A 17,206-nucleotide genomic window follows, 5' to 3' on the forward strand; every position below is an offset into this window, starting at 1 on the left:
GGTGAGTAATTACAGTAAATGGTAGCATTCACGATGTCACGGTTTAACCACTAGGCACAGGGAGGGACGGCCACAACAGCATTAACCAAGAAAAAGCCAGGTGTCAGCACCTCTCAGCATTTGCTTCTCCTGGTGTAGATGGATTTTGATGTGCTCTCTAATGAAAGTAGATAGAGACATCTTCCGCCGGGTCAGATGAAAAAAGGTTCCCTCGATAGATACTTATGGAGCGTCTGCCAAGAATCAGATGTGGCAGATGTTGAGGATCACAGGCTAATGAGCCAGCTGGGTTTCGAGCCAGTTGGGGTGCCTGCCACCCCAGAGCTCTCGGCTTCGGGGAAGAGGTGGAATGGGAGTGCCAGGGAGACACACAGTGTGGATGTGTGTGTCCTGGAGAGCTGGGCTTGAATCTCGGAGATGTGTTCATTCATTCTTTCAACCAATATTTAAGGACCTACTGTGTATGTGCCAAGGGTTTATTCTAGGAGCTGAGGATACGGTGCTGAGCAAGGTAGACAAAAAGCTGTCAGCCTCTCAGAGCTCAGAGGTGGCGTTGTACCAGCTCAGATGCTCACTGCCAAATCTGTGGTCCTGGGAAAGTCACTAGGTCTTGCTCAGCCTCGGGCTCATCACAGAGCATCAGGGGTATTAAATGAGGTAATGCATGTGAATCTCTTGACTGGGTGCCTGGCACGAAGGCTGCACCCAATAAATGGTGGTGCGATAGTGTGCAAGGTGACCCATGGTGGGGACCGCCATCCCAAATTTGGGGAGAGTGTGGGAGGGATTCTTGGGAGAAGTGACTTATACGCCGAAATCTAGGGCAGCAATTATGTCGCCGGGACAGAAAGGTGAAGACCACCCCAGCTGCTCGTAACCTCCCCTGACCCTCTTGTCTGCCCCTGCAGGTCTCCTTCCCATGGGTGAGGGGCCCAGCACCTTGGCCAAGGCCACAGCCACCTTGGGCCACCCAGGAACTGAACCAGTCACCCTCACCACCACAGACCCCCTTCTACCCGGGCATCTGGACAGCGCCAGTGCAGAGGAGCTGGTCGCAGGGGTCCCCCGAGCCCCCCATGGTCCCACCAGCCTCCCACAGGCGGCCCGTGAGTGCCAGCGAGAAGATGTTCTCCTTCAAGGTGGACAGAGCCGCCCACAGCGTTCCCATCATCAGGCAAGGTACTCATGGGCGCTTCCTTGGCGGCTTTGGGGAGGGGCTTTTGCTAGGAGGACGGGTCTCAGTTTCTGCTTTCCCCTTTTTTTAAAAATTTTTATTGAGGTGCAGTTGATTTACAGTGTTGTGTTAGTTTCAGGTATGCAGCACACTGAATCTGTTCAACATATACATGTATCCACTCTTTTTTAGATTCTTTTCCCATATAGACCATTACAGAGTATTGAGGAGAGTTCCCTGTGCTATCCAGTAGGTCCTTCTTAGTTATCTCTTTTATGTATAGTATTGTGTATGTCAATCCCTCTCTTCCAATTTATCCCTCCCCTCTCTTATTCCCGGTAAGCATAAGTTTATTTTCTACATCTGTAACTCTATCTCTGTTTTGTAGATAAGTTCATTTGTACCTTTTTTTAGATTCCACATATAAGCAATATGGTATGATATTTGTCTTCCTCTGGCTTTTGCTTATGTTCTCTGGTTCTGAAGTAGAACATAATCAAATGTGAAAAAATTGGGATAAGCAGAAAGTTAGAAAACAGTAAAAGATAAGCTGTCACCCTTATCACCAGAATTCTCCCTGTTGACTTTTTGGTACAAACTCCTCCAAGACTGTGCTCTGCCCATCTGCACACGTCAGTACCTCTGTGGTGAGTGTGTGTGTGTGTGTGTGTGTGTGTGTGTTTGTACATATATATGAATATATATGAATTTGTATCAGAATCTAAATTTATATACTTCAACTCAGATGTACAGACATATTGGTAACTGAAATCCCTCTTGCCTTAGGAGGTTTTTAAATATTTTATTACCATTTTACAGGTAAGAGGAGACTGAGGCTTATGGAGAAAATTATTTCTCTGGAGGTTATGTATTCAATCTAATCTAAAATAACGCTTTTCGGTCAAATTTAAGGCTGGTTATCTCAGTGACTGTCACTCACAGCCTGGTCACTTTGGGGACACACAGCCATCAGGGTTTCCTTCTCCCCCCCTCCCCCCCAGAAGGCCTCATGGCACTTGGGGAGGAGACTTCCTGTCTGTCACCATCCTCTTGGCCTTGCCAGGCTTACTGGCAGAGTAGCTGGGTCGACTTAGTCCCTGGCATGATTCCCAGGTTTCTTCTGTGGCCACTGGTGTGAAGGTCCCATTCTCTGTTTTCTGTGTCCCAGCCCCAGACCCCTCTGAGTCCCCAGGTCTCTCGATGCCTCCACACCCTTCCCTGGTCTCACTCAGGACCACTCACCTAGTCACTTCCCTCAGCCATTCAAATAATAGTTATTATTCTGAAATAAACAGACTAAGGAGCAAATGAAAGGTATCTCTGCAGTTTACATCATCATCATCATCATCTAAGGAACGCTCATGTACCAACCACCCAAGTTAAGAAATTACTCAGCCATTTACCCCCAGCATTTTTTTAAATTTAATTTTATTTATTTCTTTATTTATGGCTGTGTTGGGTCTTCACTTCTGTGCGAGGGCTTTCTCCAGCTGCGGCGAGCAGGGGCCACTCTTCATCGCGGTGCGCAGGCCTCTAACCATCGCGGCCTCTCTTGTTGCGGAGCACAAGTTCCAGCCGCGCAGGCTCAGTAGTTGTGGCTCACGGGTCCAGCTGCTCCGTGGCATGTGGGATCTTCCCAGACCAGGGTTCGAACCTGTGTCCCCTGCATTGGCAGGCAGACTCTCAAACACTGCGCCACCAGGGAAGCCCCCCACCAGCATTTTAATGTGAAAACTTTCAAACATACAGCAAAGCAAAAAGAATTTTATAGAGACAGCTCTCCTCCTAATTCTACCGCTAACACTTTGCTGTACTCTTTATTACATTTCTGTCTACCCATCCTTCTTGTCCTGCATTAATCCATCTTATTTTTTGGATGCATTTCAAAATAAATAGCACACATCTGTAGTCCTCCCCCTAAATGTTTTAGCACATATACCATTAACTAGAACTCAACATTTTTTGTCTCCTTCATGTAAAATGAACACAGAATGTGTATTAGTTATCATGAATGCATAACGAATTCTCCCCAAACGTAGTAGCCTAAAGCCAAATCAAACATGTGTTATCATCTATACGGTTTCTGTGGGGTCAGGAATTTGGCAGCAGCTTAGCAGGACGGCTGTGGCTCAGGGTCCCTCGTAAGGCTGCAGTCATCTGAAGGCTTGACCTGGGCCAGAGGATCCACTTTGAACACGGCTGCTCACATGGGTGTCAGCAGGAGGCCCCGGTTCCTCACCACATGGGCCTCCCCAGAGAGTGGCTCAAGCGTTCTCATGACACGGCAGCTGCTCCTCCTGAGCAAGTGATCCTGGAGGACAAGATGGAAATGGCAACATCTCTTGTGACTAAGCCTCAGAAGTCATGCTCTGTCATTGTTGCAGTATCCTGATGGTTACCCAGGGCGTCACCCTCCAGTGTGGGAGAAGACTACACACAGGCCTGAAGACCAGGAGGCGGGGATTATCAGCAGTCATCTTGGAGGCCGGCTACCACAGCCTGCCCTCGGGTCCTCAATGATTCACACTCCTCCTCCTCTCTCCCGAGGCCCCCCAGAATCTCACCCCAGTAACAGCATCGGCTCAAATTCCAGAATCTCGTCTAAATCAAGTCCAGGTACAGATGGGGCTCATGGGTGTAGTACGTTACGTTCAGCTCATCAAGTACTACTTCCAGAAATCTGAAGACCTCTGAACAAAGGGTCTGTCCCTCACACACCCAGCACATATTGGTGGGACAGACATAGCATCACTGCTACATACACTCCTCTTGTTCCAAAAGAAGAAAAACAGGAAGCACACAGGAGTCCCTGGCCCAAAGCAGTTCTGAAGTCCAGCTGGGAAAATATCGGCAGTTCCTTGACTGGGCTTCAGTCCAACTCTTGCCCAGAAATGACTTTCCAGGGCTCTTGGCTCTGCCCCTGGTCCGTGAGTTCCGCCTTCTGAGTCGTCCTCCCTTTCCTATGAAAGGTGTCCCATGGATGTGGCTGCATAGTTTTATAGCCTGCTTCCTGCCTGTAGAAGCTTGGGGGTCCAGACGCTTCTTTGACTTTTGTGGGTCTCTGTCAGTCTGAGTTGGCAGTGCTTCTTATTGGGGTTCATCCTATCAGGCAAAAACCACGCCCACAGACTTTTTTGTCACAAGCCCTTCCACCATGGGCTTCTGCAAAGACTGACAAAGGACAGAAGCTTCTTAGAAGCCCAGTTCTTTGACCGAAGGGTTCTCTTGGACACTGCCCTGGATCTGTATTCTTAACAAAGGATTTTACAACCACACCCTCAGCTTCTTCTCTGGACTGTGTTTTCTTGAGAGTGCCGTTGATTTGATCTTTGCCCAGAACCTGTTTCTTACATTTCATTTGCCACCTGGAGAGGCAAGGAATTTTCAAGCCCAGAACATTGCCCTGATTTAACAGCCCTTCCTTTAACTGTCTCTCCCCCTCACATTTCACTATAAGTAGCAAGAAGTAACCAGGCAGCACCTTCCAAGACTCTGTCTGGGACTCTCTCTAGCTAGACCATTCAGCCTCATCACAAACATTTTCTACCTTCCTCATGACCACAGGCAATGTGTTAGGAACCCTTCTGCCACCACCTGACAAGGATCCCTTAACCCCAGTAACATTTTCCTCACTTTCCTGGAACCCTTCCCTCACTGCCTCCTCAAAGGCCATCGGGCTTCTACTAAGATTATTCAGGCTTTCTCAAAGACTCTTGGCCAAAGTCCTCCAGCTTCTGGCCACTGTTCCATCCCAAACCACTCCACATTGTAGGGTTTTTGTTAAATTTTGCACCACTCCTGGTGCCCAAACCTGTATTTGCTACTTATTGTTGCATAACAAATTACTGCAGGATGTAATGGCCTAAAACAACAGTAAACATTTATTATCTCCTAGTTTCTCTGAGTCAGGAAGTTGGGAATGGCTTCGCTGGGGGATTCTTGCTCAGGCTTGTCCATGAGGTGGCAGTCATGGTGGTGGCTGGGCTGTGGTCCTCTGGAGGCTTGTCTGGGGCTGGAGGACCCACCTCCAGGATGGGTCACTCCCATGGCTTTTGGTAAGAGGCCTCAGTTCTTCACTAAGTGCACCTCTCCATACATTGCTTGAGCATCCTCAAGCTGCCAGCTCCTCCAGACAAGTGGTCCTAGAGAGTGAGGCAGAAGCTGCAATGTCTTTTAGGATCTAACCTCAGGAATCAAACTGTGTCATTTCTGCAATATCCTTGGTTACATAGAGAAGCTTTGTTACGGACTGAATTGCATTCCCCCAAAATGCATATGCTGAGGCCTCAATCCCAATATCGCAGAATGTGACCATATTTGGAGATAGTGTATTGAAATAGATGAGTAAGTTAAAATGAGATGATTGGGTGGGCCCTAATCCAAGGGCTGGTGTCCTTGTAAGAAGAGAGAGAGAGACGCCAGGGATGCACGTGCACAGAGAAAAGGGCATGTGAGGACACAGCAGGAAGGTGGCCGTCTGCAAGCCAAGGAGAGAGGCCTAACCCTGCCCACACCTTGATCTTGGACTTCCAGCCTCCAGAACTGTGAGAAAATGAATTTCTTTTGTTAAGACCTCCTATGGTGTTTTGTTATGGCAGCCCCAGCTAACTAATATAAAGTCCATCCAGTATTGGAGAGGATGATGCAAGGGTCTGAATACCAGGAGACAAGAATCAGTGGGGCCATCTTGGAGACTGGCTACGACACCATGAAAGGTGTAGATCTTGAGTGTGCTCATTGAGTTTTGACGGTCGTGTACACCTATGTAACCCAAACTCCTATCAAGATATAGAACATTACCATCACCCCAGAAAGTTCCCTCATGTCCCTGCCCAGTCAATTCCCAGCCCCAGGCCCCAGAGGCACCCACTCTTCTGAATTCTCTTCCCGCTATGGATTAGATATTCCTGTTCTAGAATCTCAAGTACACAGAACCATGTAGTACATGTTCCTTTGTGGAAGGCTTTTTTCACTCAGCATAGTATTTCTGAGATTCATTCATTTTGTTGTATGGATCATGTTCTGTTTTATGAACATATATACAGGGTTTTGGGGGTTGTTTTTTTAATGCGTCCTTTGGACACATGGCACATGGGCTGTTTCTTTTCTTTTTTTCACTCCGCCATTTAAGTTTTTCCACTGTAATCACCGGTTTCTCCAGTGCCATGTTGAACTTGGGGCTTCTCTAAAAGACTTGCATCCCCCCTGGAGAAATGAAGGATGATTCGTATGGCTTAGATTCCCTCACATCTACCTGGGCTCTATCTCCTCAGCCTCTCAGCCAGGTCTCATGTTTCCAAACGTTTGCCCTCGTTCCCCTGACACACTCCCCATCCTCAGAAAAGGACTTTCATCTTCCCGTGTCATGGGGAGTTCCTTTCTGTCTGGGCCTCTCTACTCCACGCTTTAGAGAAAACTCTGTTCTCCAGTCCTCCATGCTGTCTCTTGACAGAAAACACCTCTTTTTAAGGGTTCCGAGAAAGCTCTTTCCTCTCTTAGCAAAGCTGGGCTCTTCCAATTAAATTAGTTTACTGTTAGACTGTCACCTTGCTTTAGACTTGAAAAATTCTATTTGAAAACCCAAAGCCAAGGATTTATTTACTGCAGATCAGGTCAGGGTTTCTCAATCTTGGCACAGTGACATGTGCGGCCGGATAACTCCTTGTTGTAGGATCTGTCCTGTCCACTGTAGAAAGTTAAGCAGCATCCCTGACTCCTACCCACCAGAGATACCAGTAGCAACACCACCACCACCACCACCCCTAACTGTGGTACTCAAAAATGTCTCCAGACATTGTCAAAAATCAAAACGTCATTTTGCCTGGGGGAAAAATCACCCTGTTTTAGTTAATACTCATCCTTCCTTTACCACAAGGCAATAAAACATCAGCTCCAAGGCCAAATCTTAATGGCAAGAGCTCATGGGAGGTGGGGAAGAATTACTGAGAAAAGAAAATATGTGGAGTGACTTATTAAAATAGCATCTTGATTCATATATATATATATATTTTTTTCCCAATAATGGGATCATATGAACCTAACATAGGTAACCTTTTTTTTTCTTTTTTTGGCCGTGCCGCTCAGCTTGCGGGATCTTTGTTCCCCAGCCAGGGATGGAACCTGTGCCCCCTGCAGTGGAAGCACAGAATCCTAACCACTGGACTGCCAAGGAATTCCCTACCTGATTTTTAAAATTCAATAATATATCATAAACATCTTCCCACTTCAATACATTGACTGCATAGTGGTTAAAAGCATAGGCTCTGAATCCAACAAACTTAGGTTCATCCCTTGACTCTACCACTTACCAGCTGTGTGTCCTTGAGCAGATGACTTGACGTCTCTGTGCCTCATACCTCTCACGTATAAAATGGAGATGGGAATAATAATGCCTATCTCACCGGGTTGTTATGAAGACGAAATCGTATCCTGCGTGTAAGTGCTGAGCACAGCGCCAGGTGCATAGCAAACATTCAGTAAATATTAAAATATTTAATTTTTTAATATTTAAATTTTAATATTTTAATAATTTTAATATTTAAATTTTAAATATTAAAATTTAAAAATTAAGTTATTACCTAAGCATGATTGTTATTTAACTTTTATTTACAACTTACAATGTCTGAAAGACACAGTTAAGGTGCACACAAACTGCCCCTGCTGCACACTGGTGATAATTGGAGCGCACCAGGACAGCTGGGGGTTGTTAAAATATTAAAGTAACTTCCCTGCCCTTTGGCCAACAGCTCATGCCCGAAAATTCTTAAAGTGCCTGCGTCCCCATATCCGCCTTCCCACCGCCCCAGCCCTCCCGACCCTACCTGGGGCTTCTCCCCACTGGGACCTCCGAAGGATCCAGCATCTAGAGTTAAGCCGGTTTGGTCATACATGGCCCTTAGGTTCTTTCTGATAAATAACAGTAGCCGGTAAAGAAGTTTGCGGCAGGTGAGGGGTAACTGCTCCCGCACCTCCCTGCCTGGGTGTAAGGAAAGCAAGTCTCAGAGCAAATTCTAGCCCTACAAAGACTTTCGGTAAACACACCTTCCCTAATAAAGGGACCCCATCGATCAGCCTGTTCTGTAAGTTTTATGAAGTCCCCCCTCCGGCCATCATCTTGCGGGGAAGGGTCCCTCAAGACAGCCACGACAGGGTCGCAGAGGCAGCCGGAGTCACCCCTAGAGATGGCATCAGATGCCAGAACTCTAAGCTGAGACTGGACAGGGGCCCATTTAGGGTCAGACCCCGTGGCCCTCCCTGGGGACACAGGCCAGGCAGTACCTTCCTCCAGTGGGAGCCGATTTCTTGAGGAATCTGAAAACAGATCAAGTCTTCCTCCTGAAAATTCACTTTCCAAATTGAGATACACAATCAGTGTAAAATAAACCCCAGATTTCAAAGGCTTCATGCCTCGAAGAAAAAGAATATAAAATATCTCCATATTTTTTGTCGATTACGTGTTGAAATGATGTTTTTTTTAATGTATTGGGTTAAATCAAATTGATCATTAAAAAATTCATCTCTTCTTTTTACCTTTTTAATGCGACTACTAGAAAATTGAAAATTGCATTCTGTAGCTCCCATCATTTCTCTATCAGGCACTGCTGCTATGACTCAGTTAGGACTTAGCTGCTCAGGATCCAAGAGAGTCAGATGGGGGCAGTGAGCTTCAAATAAAAGTTTTCTAATCATGGACCTAGTTGGGGAGGTGGAGGGAGAGAAAATGGGCAGCTGCTGAAGTTCCAGGCCCTTGTGTTCCTCGCGCCCCAGGAACCACTGTGGCCAGGGCTGTTCATTCAACACGCAAGGCTGTGCATTCTCCGGGCACCACAGGCCATCAGCTATGTCCACTAGAGGTTCTGGGGTCCACAAACAGGTTTGAGACCTGGCTGGGGGGCAGGAATCTTTGACTCTAAAATGCATAAATAAAAAAGGCAGAAGCAAAATGAATAGATGATGAATGTCCACAAACATGACAGTGCCTGCTTCATCCATCATTGATGTTAAGACTCATGAAAGTTCCATCACCACTGAGAACAATTTGTTCAGCTTCTCACTTCACAGGAAGATAAGAATGTGCAGTGACTGTCCAGAAACCATAGTCACCTGGAAATTTAAAATACGCTGCTTGGGCCCAAGTGATCTCACACGTAGAATTATAGAAATCTTGACAAACGTTTCTACACCAATGAAAAGAAATGTATTCAGTGTTGATGTGAGTGAATTGCGAGATGTCTGATGTGATACAGAGTGGGACCCCCAAACACAATGCCATACTCCCTGAAAGTCATATCAAAAGGCCTTGTAATACTGGGGTAAATAAGAAAAAATATAGGAAAGCTTAAATGGCTGTCAAGTGGATCCTAGTTAAACACGTTTGGCACACTTGTACAATGGACCCCAATGCTACCCTTGAAAAGAACCCAGTACAGCCTCAAATACTGACATGGGAAGATGTTTTTGATATTGTTAGCTGAAAAGTAAGCTGGATAAGCATCTCTGACATGTAAATGCATTTTTGTTTTTTGAAAAGATATGGCTGCAATAAAACAAACATAGCTAATGTTTAGGGCTAAATGCTCTACGTGAGGGGTCAGCAAACTTTTCCTGTAAAGAGCCAGATAGTAAATACTGTAGTACTTGTGGGTCACATGGTCTCTGCTGCAACTACTCAGCTCTGCCTTTGTAGCTGGGAAGCAGCCATAAATAATATGTAAATCAATCACTGTGGCTATGTTGCAATAAAACTTTATTTACAAACATAGGCAGAATTCCAGATTTGGCCGCAGGGCCATAGTTTGCCAAGCCCTGCTCTATATCATTATTCTATTTAATCTCCAGATAGCCCTTTATAACAGAGACTATCAGGGATCCTGAATTATGTATGTGGAAACGAAGGCTTAGAGAGAGCAAATGACTTGCCCAAGGTCCTCAGCTCTTATGCAGCATAGAAAAAAGTCTGGAAAGAGACACACCACAGTGCATCAGTTCAGTTAATGCTGGGGAAGAGAAATGAGGCAGCTCTTACCCTTTCCAGTCCTCCTGTAATGCTTTCAGTGCATAAGTCTCATGAATGTGAAGGTTAATCTGAAAATATTCTTTAAGACTTTGGGGAAACTCACTGTCTCCTCTGCATTCTCTGTTGACCTTGTGTGTTAGTGTGGACCAACGCCGCGGAACTGTCGGAACAATCAGTGGCCGAGGAAAGTCCTGGGACAGGGCCCTACAGAGAAATTTTTGTGGACCAGGACCTGTCCCAGCACGATAAGGTGAGGGGTCTTGGGGAAGCACAGAGCTACAGCAGCAAGAGGGACCATGGAGAGATTGCCACTGCCTCTTGTTCTCTGTGTCTCAAGGACTGTCCCTTTTTCCTACTTCCAAGAAACCACCTCTTCCTCCCAAGACATTCAGCCAGGTTTGGCCACTGCTCATTTTATCCCAAATAACATCTACAACTACAAGGTACTGAGCACCTACTGTGTGCTGGGCCATGTCCTGTGCACTTGACATTTATTAGCTCGTTAATCTTCACCATCTTCAAAATAGATTTTATCACCCTCACTTTGCAGATGAGGAAACTGAATCTCAGAGAGGTTCAGTAATGTGTTCAAGGCTGTCCAATGCAAGGAGCAGTGTTAGGATTCAAAGCGAGGTCTGGTTAGCTTCTCAGCGGGTACTTCTAACTCCCACACAGTAATCACTTGGTCAACCTTCAGTGATGGAACAGTGATGCAAAAACACGTTCCTAGCAGGAGGAATTGAGCCCTGAAGTCAGGGAGGCCTGGGCCGAGAGACTCGTTAAAGAACCAGAGAGGTTTAAAACAGGGATGCGAGCAGAACAGGTGGATTCAAGCCATCCTGGGAAGGGCCCAGGTCAATTTCTCCCCACTTAGACACGACTTGAAAGTTACTCTAAAAGAAGCAGTCTATAATATCTCGCTTTCCTTCAGGGCCAGGGCCTGCTCCTGCAGCAATTCTCAGAGTTTGTGAGGAGCAGACCTACCTGGGGTTCTTGTCAGACACGGAAATCCAAACCTTCAGGAGGCAGGGGGTTCCAACCCAGGCATCCTGGGACCAGACTCTGCAAAATGTTGCAGAAAGGCGAGAAGCCACACTCAGATTCTGTATTTATCGCTGTGTAACAAGCCATCCCAAAACTTAGCGGCTTCAAACAGCAATTCATTATTCCCCAGAATCTATGGGTTGACCTGGAAGGTTCCTTTGCTCGTGTCCCCTGGCCTCACTCATGCGGCCTCAGTCAGCCGCTGGCTTGGCCAGGCTGGTGGTCGGTCTCCATTGGCCTCCTTCCCACATCTAGGGCCTCAGCCAGGACGCCTGGACTGGTGCGCCCCTTTGTGCATGTGGTTTTTCATCACAGCACAGTGGTCTCAGGGTTCCCAGGGGGTCAGAGCAGAAGCTGCACAGCCTGTAAGAACTTGCCTGGAGATCATGCAACATCACTTCCACTACATTCCGTTAGTTAAAGCTAGTCACGGGGCCAGCCCAGACTAGAGGGTGAGGAAATAGACTGGATGGCAAAACTGCAAAGTATTTGTAGACATTTTTCAACCTGCCTCAATTTTAACTTGGAAATATAGTGCAACCACTATAATTTTTTCTATTTATAGAAAATTTTTATAAGCCATTTATCATTTTTTCTATTTATAATAGAAATAATTCTTTCTCTTGATAAGTCGTTTATACCCTGACTTGCCAGGACTCCTTCAAGTGACAATAAACAAATTAGCTTGAGGGGGAGCATTGATTAGCTCATCTTATTGGAAAATTTAAAGGGCCACTAGCTTCAGGTATGGCTAGATCCAGGAGCTTGAATAATGTCATCAGAACACCTCCCCACTACCAACTTCTCCCCTCTGTTTCCCTCAGTGTCTGGCTTTCTTCATAAGGCTGGCTTTGTGTGTTAGAAAAGACAAACTCAGGCAAACAAGCCTACATGATCCAAAAGAAGGCAAGATCCTCTCCCTCTGTAATCGATGTGTGAAATCTCTGATTGACCAGCTTGGGCCACATGCACATGGGGAGGTGGGACAGGAAGGAGCAGGGCACATGACTGACAGTCCTACCCAGACCAAATGGAAGGAGGAACACTCCCTCCAAGAAGGGCAAGGGGACCCTCAGCAGGAAAGCAGAACCCACAGCTGTCCACTGCTCTCTGCAAACTTCTTATATTCCAGCACTGGCACGGGGCCTGGCACTTAGTTGCTGCCCGTTGAATGTTTGTTGCATGAAAAATGAATAAGCACCTGGCTGATCATAACAGGGTGAAACAGGGGAAACTGCCCAGGAGTAGGGAATATGTCTGATGCTCTCTCTTGAAGTTTTGCCACCAACTTTCACAAGGACCCAAAGGACGGCCCCTGGCAGCAGCTGGCTGTGTCAGACAGGCTTTCTCATGAGCGAGACCCTGTCCTTCCCCAGGTCACGGAGCTAGCAGGTCGTGAGGCTGACTGCACGGCTCTCCTGGGAATGAGCTGGCCCAGAAATTGCCCGTTTACCTCCTCCCGTGACTGCTTTGGAAAAGGCCTCTGGGGAATTTCTTCTTCTTCTTCTTCAGTTTTTCTGACATTTTATTGATAACGTCTGGTGAGAAGTTTGGGGGAAATTTTTTTTCCTTTTTTGAAAACCTAACCAATTCTTTGGCTGCAGAGCTTTATCACTGGAGAGATGGAGGACAGGGTTAATTATACCTGTGGGTACAGTCTACCAGCAATTTTGTTTTTCCAGCCAAAAGTTTACATGAGCCCATGCAAATAAATCAGTATTCCTGTCTCATTTACTTTCCAGATTGAGTTACCTGGAAAAAATTCATACATGAATAGCCAAAAGAGGCAGGAAATATTAGAAGAGAGGAAAGGGAAAACAAATAGTTCAGAATGTTTTAAGTTAAAACAAATAACCCTCATTATAGGCAGAATGTGGTCAAACAGAATGTTGTTTTCCTAACTACCTTTCCTAGGTCCCCGGTGTGCTAGGCTGAATATTATAAATGAAAACACTCTAAGTAAACTTTCTAGCAACAAAAGTTCCCAAGTGGGATGGTTGTTCTTAATATGAAAGTCTAATTCTCGGGGAAAGGAAAGTTTCCGTACCTGTGAGGTACAGACATCCATTACAGGAGTCTATATACAAGTACATCATTTTAACCCAATTCTTGTCTCTATGAGATTTTCCAAGTGACAGAGATAGCCTTGAAAGTCTGCTTTTTCCCTCCCTGCCTGCCCTCACCTTCCCAAAGAATGATACCATATTTTTCCTGTCTTTCTTTAAATGGGCTCAGCCTTACACCCAGACCCACACCTAGTAAATTTCCCATCTGGCCTCCACCCAGGATGAAATAATTCTGCTGCTGGGAAAAGAAGTCAGCCGTCTCTCCGATTTTGAACTTGAATCTAAATACAAAGACACGGTGATAGCAAGCCTGCAGAACCAAGTGGCCAACCTGAGGCAGAAGCTGTTGGAAACAGCTGCCTCCAGGCAGAAGGAGAGGGTGATCCCGCCCAAGTTTCAGGTTCTGCATGAAGAGGACGATGCCCAACAGAGAGAAATCCAGAGCTTGAAAAAGCAGGTAGGGCTCAGAGACAAGTGGGTCGGGGTCTTGGGGTCACAACACAGGGTGACAGCTCTCAGGTAGAGCCTTGGCGGAGCCACCCGGGTAGTTAGAAATGGGCAGTCAGCACAGCATGGAGAAGAGTGCAGATCCAGGGAGTGGAGGGTTGGCAAATTTCTAGCCTTGTAAGAACAATATTAGATTTGATTAAGTGCCTACCATGTTCAGGCCCCGGTGCAGGTGCTTTGGGTGCATTAGCTTATTTATTTATTTATTTATTTTATTTTATTTATTTATTTATTTATTGGCTGCATTGGGTCTTCGTTGCTGTGCACGGGCTTTCTCTAGTTGCAGTGAGCAGGGGCTACTCTTCACTGCAGTGCGTGGGCTTCTCATTGCAGTGGCTTCTCTTGCTGCAGAGCATGGGCTTCAGTAGTTGCAGCATGAGGGCTTCAGTAGCTGTGGCTCGCGGACTCTAGAGTGCAGGCTCAGTAGTTGTGGCCCACGGGCATAGTTTCTCCACGGCATGTGGGATCTTCCTGGACCAGGGCTTGAACTCGTGTCCCCTGTATTGGCAGGCAGATTCTTAACCACTGCACCATGAGGGAAGTCCCCTCATTAGCTAGTTAAACCTCAGTCTTCTGACACATGCCATTCTACAGATGAGGAGACTGAGGCACGCTCAGAGATGCCCAGGAGCTTGTTACAGCTTGCACAGCAAGTGAGAGGCAGTGATGTGACTTGGGCTCAGCTCTGCCACCTTGTACACCTCATGCTTTCACACCCACTTTGCATTTCCACCCAAGTCCTGTCGCTTCAGTGACCACTTCTCACACCCACCCAGACCCAGCCAGAAAGAGCTGGAGGTGGGGAGGAGGAACCCCACAGTGTTCCAAACACTGAGGCCTTTATCAAACCCTGAAGGCAGCTGCTGGTTCATTTATAGGGAATTTCACCAAAAAATCTCCACCCAGAATGTCTGGATTTACCAGTCAACTTCCTTCCTCCTGAAACTAAATCCAAAAAAGAAAAAAAAATTTTTTTAAGTTTTAAAGAACTACTTTAAAATTGGCCACTGATCTTGTACATAAATTATATCGCAACAAAGTTGATAAAAAAGCAATTGGTCATTGATGAATTTTGGCCTCAGTGCATAATTCTGCTTAAAACCGTAGTCAGATTTGGTTCAACATGGCGGAGTAGAAGGACATGCTCTCACTCCCTCTTTCAAGAACACTGGAATCACAACTAACTGCTGAACAATCTTCGACAGGAAGACACTGGAACTCACCAAAAAAGATACCCCACATGCAAAGACAAAGGAGAAGGCGCACTGAGACAGTAGGAGGGGCGCAATCCCAATGAAATCAAATCTCATCACTGCTGGGTGGGTGACTCACAAACTGGAGAACACTTATACCACAGAAGTCCACCCACTGGAGTGAAGGTTCTGAGCCCCTCGTCGGGCTTCCCAACCTGAGGGTCCAGCAATGGGAGGAGGAATTCCTAGAGACTCAGACTTTGAAGGCTAGTGGGATTTGATTGCAGTACTTTGGCAGGACTGGGGGAAAGAGAGATTCCACTCTTGGAGGGCACACACAAAGTAGTGTGTGCATTGGGACCCAGGGGAAGGAGCAGTGACCCCCCTAGGAGACTGAACCAGACCTACCTGCTAGTGTTGGTGGGTGTCCTGCAGAGGCAGGGGACAGCTGTGGCTCACCAAGGGACAAGGGCACTGGCAGCAGAAGTTCTGGGAAGTATTCCTTGGCATGAGCCCTCCCAGAGTCTGCCCTTAGCTCCACCAAAGAGCCTGGGTAGGCTCCAGTGTTGGGTCACTTCAGGCCAAACAACTAACAGGGAGGGAACCCAGACCCACCCATCAGCAGACAAGCAGATTAAAGTTTTACTGAGCTCTGCCTACCAATGCCACAGCCAGCTCTACCCACCACCAGTCCCTCCTATCAGGAAACTTCCACAAGCCTCTTAGATAGCCTCATCCACCAGAGGGCAGACAGCAGCAACAAGAAGAACTACAATCCTGCAGCTTGTGGAACAAAAACAATATTCACAGAAAGACAGAAAAGATGAAAAGGCAGAGGGCTATGTAACAGATGAAGGAACAAGGTAAAACCCCAGAAAACAACTAAATGAAATGGAGATAGGCAACCTTCCAGAAAAAGAATTCAGAATGATGATAGTGAAGATGATCCTGGACCTCAGAAAAAGAATGGAGGCAAAGATCGAGAAGATGCAAGAAATGTTTAACAAAGATCTAGAAGAATTCAAGAACAAACAGAGATGAACAATACAATAACTGAAAAAAAAAAAACACACTAGAAGGAATCAATAGAATAACTGAGGCAAAAGAAACGGATAAGTGACCTGGAATACAGAATGGTGGAATTCACTGCTGCAGAACAGAATAAAGATAAAAGGATGAAAAGAAATGAAGACAGCTTAAGAGACCTCTGGGACAACATTAAACACAACAACGTTCACATTATACGGGTCCCAGAAGGAGAACAGAGAGAGAAAGGACCCGAGAAGATATTGAAGAGATTATAGTCAAAAACTTCCCTAACATCGGAAAGGAAATAGCCACCCAAGTCCAGGAAGCACAGAGAGTCCCATACAGGAGAAACCCAAGGACAAACACACCGAGACACATAGTAATCAACTTGGCAAAAATTAAAGAAAAATTATTGACAGCAGCAAGGGAAAAATGACAAATAACATACAAGGGAACTCCCAGAAGGTTAACAGCTGATTTCTCAGCAGAAACTCTACCAACCAGAAGGGAGTGGCATGATATACTTAAAGTGATGAAAGGGAAGAACCTACAACCCAGATTACTCTACCCAGCAAGGATCTCATTGAGATTCGATGGAGAAATCAAAAGCTTGACAGACAAGCAAAAGCTAAGAGAATTCAGCACCACCAAACCAGCTCTACAACAAATGTTAAAGGAACTTCTCTAAGTGGGAAACACAAGAGAAGAAAAGGACCTACAAAAACAAACCCAAAACAATTAAGAAAATGGTCATAGAAACATACATATCGATAATTACCTTAAACGTGGATGGATCAAATGCTCCAACCAAAAGACACAGGGTTGCTGAAAGGATACAAAAACAAGACCTATCTATATGCTGTCTCCAGGCGACCCACTTCAGACCTAGGGACACATACAGACTGAAAGTGAGGGGATGGAAAAAGATATTCCATGCAAATGGAAATCAAAGGAAAGCTGGAGTAGCAATACTCATATCAGGTAAAATACACTTTAAAATAAAGAATGTTACAAGAGACAAGGAAGGACACTACGTAATGATCAAGGGATCAATCCAAGAGGAAGATATAACAATTATAAATATATATGCACCCAACATAGGAACACATCAATACAAAAGGCAATCGCTAACAGCTCTAAAAGAGGAAATCAACAGTAACACAATAATAGTGGGGGA

At 45.9% G+C, this 17,206-nt stretch overlaps 1 protein-coding gene across 1 annotated transcript in view; it reads left to right on the forward strand.

Moving 5' to 3' along the window:
• Nucleotides 1–17,206, forward strand: part of LOC308620759 (forkhead-associated domain-containing protein 1-like) — a gene marked incomplete at its 5' end in the record, with an annotated part of 87,708 nt that overhangs the window by 34,672 nt on the left and 35,830 nt on the right. The window contains 3 exons of the mRNA XM_081240671.1: nt 909–1,179; nt 10,331–10,440; nt 13,521–13,757. Coding sequence (XP_081096797.1) covers nt 909–1,179; nt 10,331–10,440; nt 13,521–13,757 — 618 coding nt within the window. The remainder of the gene's footprint in view (nt 1–908; nt 1,180–10,330; nt 10,441–13,520; nt 13,758–17,206) is intronic.

Source organism: Mesoplodon bidens (genome assembly GCF_964165515.1).
Source record: "Mesoplodon bidens genome assembly, chromosome: 7".
Classification (NCBI taxonomy): domain Eukaryota; kingdom Metazoa; phylum Chordata; class Mammalia; order Artiodactyla; family Ziphiidae; genus Mesoplodon; species Mesoplodon bidens.